Here is a 10,392-nt window from a genome sequence, read left to right on the forward strand (position 1 = left end):
TACGACGACGATTGAATAATTATATAACGAAACGGTGATGTTTTGAGAACGCTGTGGAAAGTGGAGCGTTTTGCATTGCAAACGATCCGATTATGGTCCCATGTAATCGACGAAACCCGATGTTTTTTTTAGTTTTCATTGTTTGGAAAGACAAGTTTTCATTGTTTGGAAAATGGTGGTCTGGAAATGAGCTAGAGTAACACGTCATACCTTTTTCGTGTAAACGCTTTTGTAGCCGTATAATTTCTCGACCTGGTTTCGTACTTTGAAACGGGGCCTTATCCATTGCTTTATTCTTTCATCCATTCGTTCGTTCGTTCGTTCGTTCATTCGTTCGTTCGTATGTTCGTTCGTTAGTTCGTTCGTTCGTCCTTTCGTCCTTTTCATTTCTAAGGCCCATTTTGATTCACAATTGTTTTATTTAAGGCGGTAAGTAAAAGGATACAGTATGGTGGCCTATTAGATTGAGAAGCTTATTTTTGGGATACAAAATTCTAGCTACCCTATTGCTGCCCAAAAGAAAATATAAAGAATTTTAAAAAGAAGTGAAATAAAAAAGACAGGGCGTTTATCCTTGAGTAAGGTCCATACTTGCAACCATTGCTTTTATTCCAGCGAAGGTTTCCATTGCTGTGGGAAGAATCTGGCTCTGAGGCAACAAGAATCCATGATTGCCATTATCTCTTAACTCCAATACGTAAGAATATTTGATGTGTAGTGTGCCATATGTGAAATCTTTTGTTGAACCGGAAGTGCGGTCTGTAACAGCAGAGAAGAATAACAAGGCGAAATTCATTCCAATAGTAATTGCAATAGAGGCTTTGCACCATCTCGTGACAGCAGCCACGACAAGAGGCACAGCAATAGCGTGTTTTTCCCCTGGGAAACTAATTTATTTCTCGTGTATATCAGATTAGACCAGATCCAATTGTTCCTGCCTTCTGTCATGGCTGTCATTGCGTGATGACAAAGCTCCTATAGACGTTTCAGTTCCTCAAGTTGAGCAAGATATTGATATCATAAAAGTATCACTAGTGATTTGAAAAACTCTGTAAATGGGGTCATGAAGCCTGCAAAAATTGAACTGTGAAAATTCTAAAAATATAAACATGCCCGCCATTGCAATAAGAACCTCATTAACTGCACTAAATATTATTGGACAACATAGGACAGCACACAAAGTGATTATATTTAAAACTTGCGACTGACAAACATTCCACATGCAAATAAGATGGTATATGACGTCTAGTGAATTGCTAAATGTAAGATACTCACATAGCAGATTGGAAGATAAGCCCGTTTGATATTCAGTGTTAAAACCAGCGGTCTTTATTGCCTGGACAGCAACTTTTGCCACTTGGGCCTGCAAAAAATGGAGTGGGAAGTGGGAAGTGGGAAGTGGGAAGTGGGAAGTCACAGAAGTCAGAAGTCAGAAATGGGAAGTCAGAAGTGGGAAATGAATGAACTATTGTTCAGGAATGACTAGCTTCGTGCTCACGTTCAAACATAGAAAAGCGTAGTCAGTCCCGAACAATATCTATTCAAATAGCAGTTATTATGGATGCATGCAAATGAGATGCAAATGAGACAACAAGCATGGTATCGGCCTGATAGCCTCACTTTTATGATTCTTAAAACAAAAGAATTTCTCATTGCGGGTCAACTGTAACAACAGCTATTGGTCGCCATATTTCGATACGTTGAATAACTCGTATAATGCATCATAAAAGTAACTTACCAGCTCCACGTGATCCTGAGTGACTTGTTTTTTGTATCCCCATGGTAACATCCATAACTGGCTGTACGAGTGAATATCAAGATATCCTTTGACGTGTGGGACTAGGGCTTTAAGATACTCCACCACGTTCCTAACCTCAACCTCTGACATTGGTCCGTCTCCTCTGTATATCTCACTGCATGGCAATGAACTTGAACCAGAATCTAAAAAGAAAGATTAAGCGCCCTTTTTTACGTTTAAACCCATGTGCGTGTTTGGCTTACAAAGAAATGTTCTGACAGACGCACAATAAAATTAAATATGCATGCTATATAAAAGTTCTTTCTTGGATTTCATCAACTTTTGCTTTTGTTTTCACCAAGAAATATTATTGGTGTCAGAAGAAGACCCAAGTTTTCAACCCAGGAAATATTATTGGTGTAAGAAGAAGATCCAAGTTTTCAACCCAGGAAATATTATTGGTGTAAGAAGAAGATCCAAGTTTTCAACCCAGGAAATATTATTGGTGTAAGAAGAAGATCCAAGTTTTCAACCCAGGAAATATTATTGGTGTAAGAAGAAGACCCAAGTTTCCAACCCAGGAAATATTATTGGTGTAAGAAGAAGATCCAAGTTTTCAACCCAGGAAATTTTATTGGTGTCAGAAGAGGATCCAAGTTTTCAACCCAGGAAATTTTATTGGTGTCAGAAGAAGATCCAAGTTTTCAACCCAGGAAATATTATTGGTGTCAGAAGAAGACCCAAGTTTTCAACCCAGGAAATATTATTGGTGTAAGAAGAAGATCCAAGTTTTCAACCCAGGAAATATTATTGGTGTAAGAAGAAGACCCAAGTTTCCAACCCAGGAAATATTATTGGTGTCAGAAGAAGACCCAAGTTTTTAACCCAGGAAATATTATTGGTGTCAAAAGAAGACCCAACCAAGTTTTCTACCCAGAAAATATTATTGGTGTCAGAAGAAGACCCAAGTTTCCAACCCAGGAAATATCATTGGTGTCAAAAGAAGACCCAACCAAGTTTTCAACCCAGGAAATATTATTGGTGTCAAAAGAAGACCCAACCAAGTTTTCTACCCAGGAAATATTATTGGTGTCAGAAGAAGACCCAAGTTTTCAACCCAGGAAATATTATTGGTGTAAGAAGAAGACCCAAGTTTTCAACCCAGGAAATACTATTGGTGTCTAAAGAAGACCCAACCAAGTTTTCTACCCAGGAAATATTATTGGTGTCAGAAGAAGACCCAAGTTTTCAACCCAAGAAATATTATTGGTGTCAGAAGAAGACCCAAGTTTTCAACCCAAGAAATATTATTGGTGTCAGAAGAAGACCCTTTTTTCAGCCCAATTGTCGTTGCTTGGCTGGTAATGGATGAAGTACTTGTTTAAGTGCTTGAAAAAATTACATTGGAAGTATTTTTATCAAATGCCCCTTCTTATCCTATGTGATCTAGACTTACCGGATCCCCATTGGAAGGGAAAGTTTCTGTTCAAATCAGTACCAACGCATTTCGGGTTACTAGTCGGCCTGCGATTTTTCCTCCACAAGCGATCCTGAATCATGGTAGAACAGTAAATCAAAGTTAAGGAAAGACTGACAAAATTGCTTGATTTGAAAAGGAATCATTCAAATATTTGAAAGTGTATTTTTATCATCTTCATATGCGTTAATTTGAAGATATACAGCTATTTATGAAAAGGTTGGTCTGGTTCAAAAGGTTGCATGTTGCTTAGTAATCGCGCTTATAAAGCACGCGGGGGTTGACATAACACGAGAGAAGTGTTAGGAGAAGCATGACGCGTAGCGGAGTGCTTTTTGACACTTCTCGAGTGTTCTATCAATCTCCAAGTGCTTTATAACTCCACACAGCACAGCAAGCAAGTTTTTTTATTTCTTTTATAAAATACAAATTACAAGAATGACGAAACTGAAAGAGCGCGGGCGTGCTGTGTGCTCTCATAAAACACGCGCTCCCAACCAACCAGTATGCGAGATTTAGAGCAGGCAGTTATTTTATAATAGGTATTAGTGCATTTTGAGCTTGTTAAGCAACATGCAACAATAAAACCTTGGCCAATTTTTATTGAAATAGCTGTATACATATTCCAAGATATTTTCCTATTTCATTGTAATATAGCTCTTGCTATAATGTATAACTTATGAAGACAGTCAAAAGGCTACACTAATGCAAAAGGATTTACGTGATGTAGTCATCCTACAATTATTTCAGAAAAAGGTTGGCTAAGGCTTTGTTGCATATTGCATACCAAGCTTGATATGTATTGTGTATCGTATTCAAGTGTAAACAATGTCAGCAAAGAAGAAATTAAGTCAGTAAAACAAGCAGAAAAAGTCTGGGAAAATTCCATATCGTTGTGACCTTTTGCTGATAGCATTCACATCGCCCGTAGTGCATTTTGGGCTTGGTATGCAACACGCATGCCACCGACCTCCATTAACCTGTACTCCATCCTTCATAATTGTATTTATTAACGTTAAGTTTTTTTAAGTAATTTTAGCAGCTGACTGACTAGTTTGGCTCTAGACTTTAAGTTTCATGTTTAAGCTTACATTTGTCCAGGAGTAAACGTATCCATCAGGGTTAAAGACAGGTAGAATGATAAAATCCATTTTATCTAATGTTGCCTTTATTGTTGCATCGGTGTTATATTCATTTACAAACTGAAAATAATCATAACAGATAACCAATTAATATAGTAATAAGTATAGATAGCAATCCAGTTTCGAGTTTTCTGATACTCAGGGCTAGCCTTGATTTTTAATTTCAATGAAGGTCCTTGGAATTTTGAAGTGTTTGTATTATTGAAGCTTTGCATTCTTTACTTTACCGTTGGTGAAGAGGCTATATCCTCAACAATTGTTTCGTTATGTTTTTTCTTTTACTTCCGCTTTTTTTTAACCTTTTAACTTCCGCTTGTCGCGTGTTTGTTTGTCCGCTAACCAGCTAACAGCGCGGGCGCGAGTTTGTGTAGCGTGTTCGTTTGCAGAGAAGTTTGTTCATTGATTGGTGAGTGAATTTTCTTTATTTTTCGCCTTTGTATGCTCTTTATTTTGCTCGTTTGTAAGTATGTGTGTCGAATAAGTTGAAAATAAAGTGAAACCTTTCGATGGACATTTACATTGTGATTTGTGTTCTACGCCTCTACACAAACGAATCCTTCAGTTGGTATTTGTGAATATTTAGTCGCTAATTCGAGGCTAAGCCTGAGTACACCTTTTGCTGTTCATTAACAGAAAATGTACATTCATTTGTGCCAATAGTTGTATCAATAACGTGTAATGTACTTTCATCAACACCACAAGTAACATCATTAGCACGGATCAACTTTCAATAACGATAATTGAATATGCGTGTACATTCATAGGCATCAATGGACAATCAATAGCGCGTTTGTACATTCATATACGCGGAATGTATTTTCTTGTGCGCGAAATTCAACTTCAATAACACCAAATGACAAACAATTGCATTTATGGACAATCATTTACCCAAAAGTGAAAATTCATTAGTGCTATTAGCATAATCATTGACAATCTATAACGCGCTTGGACAATCATGAAGGTCAACGTTATATTCTATAGCGTGGTTCGACAAACATTTGCATGATTCGAATAAACAATAAGAGAAATAAAACAATCATTAGCGTTTTTTTTTTTACTTTAGCCTTCAATTTCTTCGCCATTTATACATCGTGGCAAATACGTTTGCATATATCTGAACCACTGACCACTTTTAGCGGTAGTGATAGTTGCCACATTTCTCTGGAACCCTTCGATTAGCAACTGCGTTATGTAGTGACCTAGAGCAATCCCTTGTCGTCTTGCCTCAGCCCGATCATTCAAATGTTGTTGGATCTCTGGACGGCTGATGTCAGCTTCGATTGCTGCTTTAAGTGAGCTAATTGCTATTCTCCTACGGAGCCGCTATTATGGAGGCAGTTTCCTGAGTTTTTTATTTGTTTTAAAGTGATAAAAAAGAACATCGCTAATGATTGTTTTATTTCTCTTATTGTTCATTCGAATCATGCAAATGTTTGTCGAACCACACTATAGAATATAACGTTGACCCTCATGATTGTCCAAACGCGTTATAGATTGTCATTGATTATGCTAATAGCACTAATGAATTTTCATTTTTGGGTAAATGATTGTCCATGAATGCAATTGCTTGTCATATGGTGTTATTGAAGTTGAATTTCGCGCACAAGAAAATACAATCCGCGCATATGAATGTACAAACGCGCTATTGATTGTCCATTGATGCCTATGAATGTACACGCATATTCAATTGTCGTTATTGAAAGTTGATCCATGCTAATGATGTTACTTGTGGTGTTGATGAAAGTACATTACACGTTATTGATACAACTATTGGCACAAATGAATGTACATTTTCTGTTAATGAACAGCAAAAGGTGTAATGGAATCTGTAATCAAGGAACACAGCGGTAATTTGAAACTCGAAAACGGTCTTTTCAGCATCTAATGTCTAGTATGACCAATCCTGTGTGGACAAAAATGGCATGCATGAAGTAGTCGATAAGATATATATATATATACCTGTTCAAGCATGTAGATACAGGTTGCCGGTGCCACCCACTCACGGGCATGTATTCCACAGTTGATAAACATTACTGGCTTGTTGTTTTGAGGAGCACCTTTGATCTAAAAAAAGAAAACGAATGATAGCGCATACGAAGTTTCTTCATTACTACCATCACCTCCTCATCCGCCATCTTGTTTTGACAAGATAAAGCGAACGTTGCTAAGAAACGATCTTTTAGAATGTTGACTTTGTGTTGCTAAACGAAGAAACATCGAGAAGCATCGCTTCCATGCGTCTTGGAAGCATTAAATGTTGCTGCAGTGTTCTGAAATAATTCTGCCGTGTTCTGAAGTGTTTTTGCGTCTTGGAAGCAAAATTTGTTGCACGCAGAAATGTTTCGCATGTGCCTAAACTTGGAAACATCGGGAAAACATGCGTGCGGTAAACATGTTTCTGGAAACATGCTTCCTCGTTTAGCAAGGGCCTTATAAACAAGCTGTGTCGTCACAATAAAATGGGACAATTGATAGAAACCTATCAAAGCATAGAAAAGCTAGCAACCTGAGTGAAAAAAAGGCGAGACGGGATGAAAAAGTCCTACACATTTAGTAATAGCATATATGATGTGTCGATATGTTGATAACCATATGCCTCATTAGCGCATGGTAGCCAGTGAGTGTTTATTACGTATATGGCATCCATTACTTTTACTGCCAACTGATCTCTTTTTTCAAAGGATTTCCCAATAGGAATGAGTTCAGCTCTTTCATCGGCCTTGTTAACAAGGTGACGTATCTTAGCTTCGATCTATTAGAAAATAAAGTAGATGTTCGAATTACTGTTGAAGTACAAAATCGAGGAGTATCCGAAAGCAACCATGTCGTGAGCAAAAAAAAACTTTTTTTGTATAGGACTATAGGACGAGTATAGGAGGACATTCAATGTTCTAAAACAGAAATGTTGAGCTGACCCCCCCAAAAAAAATAACTGAGGCCACTGAACCCTCCGTAATAGTAATAAAAAACTGGGGCGAGCTTGCATTGCAACATGCAACATGCAACATGCAACATGCAACATGCAACATGCAACATGCAACATGCAACATGCAACATGCAACATGCAACATGCAACATGCAACATGCAACATGCAACATGCAACATGCAACATGCAACATGCAACATGCAACATGCAACATGCAACATGCAACATGCAACATGCAACATGCAACATGCAACATGCAACATGCAACATGCAACATGCAACATGCAACATGCAACATGCAACATGCAACATGCAACATGCAACATGCAACATGCAACATGCAACATGCGACATGCGACATGCAACATGCAACATGAAATAGTTTCATGCAAACGAATTAAGAGGTCTATTCGTAGAATGTTAAATAAAAATAGACAAACTTACCTCCTTTAATGGATGGTATCGAACAAACCAGTGGGAATGTTCATCTGCATAATGAACAATGTCATTCTGTTGGTCCATCAAAACCTGCAAATCTGCAGCGAGTACTTTGAACTTTATTCCTATATTCTGCATTATTTCTGTAAAGTTAGCAAAATCTTGGGATTGAACGTGGATATCCACAGGTTTGCCAACATTGTCTGGGTACTTCCAAAAATCAAGCTGTTGAAAGAATGTTCGATTATGCATTTAAGATTGCTCTTACTGAGAGACACGGTTACAATATCGTGGTTTGTAAGAAATATCTAAAGGCTTTCCCCACTCTCGCTCCGTACAAATCGCCTGTGCCCAACCACTAACTTTTTTTCAATTCTCTCAGACTACGCGAATGACCGCGAGATGATGAGGTTGTGCGCGGATTGGACAGTCTGCATTTGGAGCGGTTCTCGATCTGATCTCGCCATAAGTGATCTAATGTATCAAAACAAGAGAAAATGAACTAAGAGAAGGAATCCCCGTGCCCCTTCGTGTGCACACTTTGATGCTATTTTTGGGATCATTGATGCTATTTTTAACTCGTTACCATGCCCGCGCGATAATCATGCTTCCCTTTAATGCCTCGTTTTAGGACACGAAAAGCGCCATATTTCGCAACGTCCACGACAAAAACACAGGCTTTTGTTTACTGCAAGACTGGGAGCCGCCTACCCTCAAGTAATCAACCAATCAGGTTCTTCGCTCAAAATATCTCCAATCTAAAAATAGCATCAAACTGTGCACATGATAGTTACAAGGCTATATAGGTAGGATTCCTTCTCTTAGTTCATATTCTCTTGATCAAAAGGTTGTTATTATATTGGTGATTATCATGAGCGTTAAAGTGTTATATTTTGTAATACCTTGATTGGCTGTGCTTCCTCAAGTTCGGTTAAAATTTTGATGTCCTGGCGACTGGTAGGGATGATTCTTAATATCTTATCTCTATGGCGTAAAACAATTCACAGGAATTAAATTCACCAATAGAGGCTTTGCACCATCACGTGATGGTAGCCATCACGTGATGACAGGATGAACAACAACAATATGTATCCTCTGGGAAACTGAATTCTTTCTTATGTAAACGGCAATAAATGACTCATGTACCTCCAAGTGAATTAGATAGCTGAGACAATTCAGCCTTGTCCTGACTTTTATCAGCCTGGGCAAGCTCAGTGTTAAAGGATTACATAAAATCCAAATTTTGTTTACAACTATTACCGACTAGTTGGAATTTGACTGAAACAATTAGTCTCGCTCTCATAGTCTTTGAGTCAACAGCCCTTTGGCCTCATGAGCTATTTACTCATATCCCATTTGGGCTCGATGACTAATCTAATTAGTCGGGTCAGCTCTAACTTGCTCAGTCATCAAACATTATTGATATATGCACTTGCTATTTCAATGTCCTCGCAACCCCCCCCCCCCCCCCCCCCCTCTCCTCCCCCTTCCAATCATCCCACTCCCCTCCCCTCCCCCTGATTATGTTTTTGGCACATGGTCAGTCAGTCGAGCAACTTCCCTTCAGAAAGTCAGTCATATTTTTAAGGGTTCACTTACCCTGTGTATTTTCCACCGTAACCAATAGCAACAACTGTCATGACTACAGCAACAGCAAGTTTTAAAGCAGCCATTTTATGTGTGAATTCCTATAGAAAATGAAATAACATGATATCGGGAAACCGTAAAAAATCTTCTAAGTGTTTTTCGTGCGACTGTAGACAACATTTTCAAAACAAAGATGTGAACTTTTAAATTATCGGTTGAAATACGTAAAAAAAAACTACAGAAAAATGTATAAACTCTAACAGTTGAAACACACTATTATTATTTCGGAATGACTATATCAGATATTAGATAAAAGTACGAAAATATATAGAAAATATTTAAAACAAATGAAAGGATTTTGGTAACATTACATATAGATAAGTACAATTAATTTAGACAAAAGACAAACCTTAGTAAATGTTGCAGTTTATAAAATGATATAAATTTTTTTCTTGATCAAGTGTGTTTTCTTCTCCAGTTACAGCTCAGTGAAAATCCTATAGTATTCGTTTTATCCTGATAAAATAATATCGGCCAAAGGAATATAACAATTTCACCGGTCATTTATCATTTGTATATAAATAAAATCGGCCATCATCCAATACAAATTGGGAAATGTTATTTTGTTTTGAGAAGTACAGTCGGGTGACCATTTGCATTGAAAAAACCACAAGCCAGGAAAACAATTTGATCAAAACATGAATGAATAAATATCACTTTTATAGGTCACTTTCAATAAATTAAAATTCAAACTTGATTAGAAGGCTTTAGTTTAGTCGTATGGTACTTCATTTATGCTACAAACACATGGATCACCAAATAGATTTATTGGTAGGGATAAAATAATGTGCCATATACGACGTTCCTGCCTTTTGGCAATTAATAATAATTTTTGGTAAAAATACTAGTCAGCTCACCACTCAACGACGTCACATATAATCGAATCTACCACGCCATATAAATGATCCTTTTGAAGTTATTAAATGCGACAGCGACTTACCACATAACTAGTAGCCTCGCGGCTTTTAGCTGCTCATTGGCTCGTTAAAATCGGTTCCTACATCTTAATCACGAAGATACAAT

General features: G+C 37.6%; 1 protein-coding gene across 1 annotated transcript; it reads right to left on the reverse strand.

Annotated features, from left to right (window-relative positions):
* Positions 1-399: 399 nt before the first annotated feature.
* LOC116293332 (carboxypeptidase B) lies at positions 400-9,829 on the reverse strand. The gene is made up of 11 exons (XM_031700750.2): positions 9,719-9,829; positions 9,322-9,410; positions 8,625-8,706; positions 7,729-7,947; positions 7,008-7,109; positions 6,317-6,421; positions 4,307-4,417; positions 3,195-3,288; positions 1,739-1,941; positions 1,276-1,363; positions 400-759 (listed from the first exon to the last, which is right to left on the reverse strand). The coding sequence occupies exons 2-11, from the start codon at positions 9,393-9,395 to the stop codon at positions 569-571; spliced, it is 1,269 nt and encodes a 422-aa protein (XP_031556610.1). The 5' UTR covers positions 9,396-9,410; positions 9,719-9,829; the 3' UTR covers positions 400-568.
* Between the last annotated feature and the right edge of the window lie 563 nt (positions 9,830-10,392).

This window comes from Actinia tenebrosa, unplaced genomic scaffold (assembly GCF_029948245.1).
Source record: "Actinia tenebrosa isolate PJP-AT-01 unplaced genomic scaffold, QUT_ActTen_1.0 PGA_scaffold3__52_contigs__length_22856419, whole genome shotgun sequence".
NCBI lineage: Eukaryota > Metazoa > Cnidaria > Anthozoa > Actiniaria > Actiniidae > Actinia > Actinia tenebrosa.

What these genes read in the sequence shown, in the direction of transcription:
- LOC116293332 (XM_031700750.2), bottom strand. Translation starts at nt 9,395, where the DNA reads ATGGCTGCTTTAAAACTTGCTGTTGCTGTAGTCATGACAGTTGTTGCT. An exon ending in AGGAAGCACAGCCAATCAAG is followed by an intron (nt 7,948 to 8,624) that starts GTATTACAAAAT and finishes TTCTTTCAACAG; the next exon opens with CTTGATTTTTGGAAGTACCC. An exon ending in CTCAGGATCACGTGGAGCTG is followed by an intron (nt 1,364 to 1,738) that starts GTAAGTTACTTT and finishes CATTTTTTGCAG; the next exon opens with GCCCAAGTGGCAAAAGTTGC.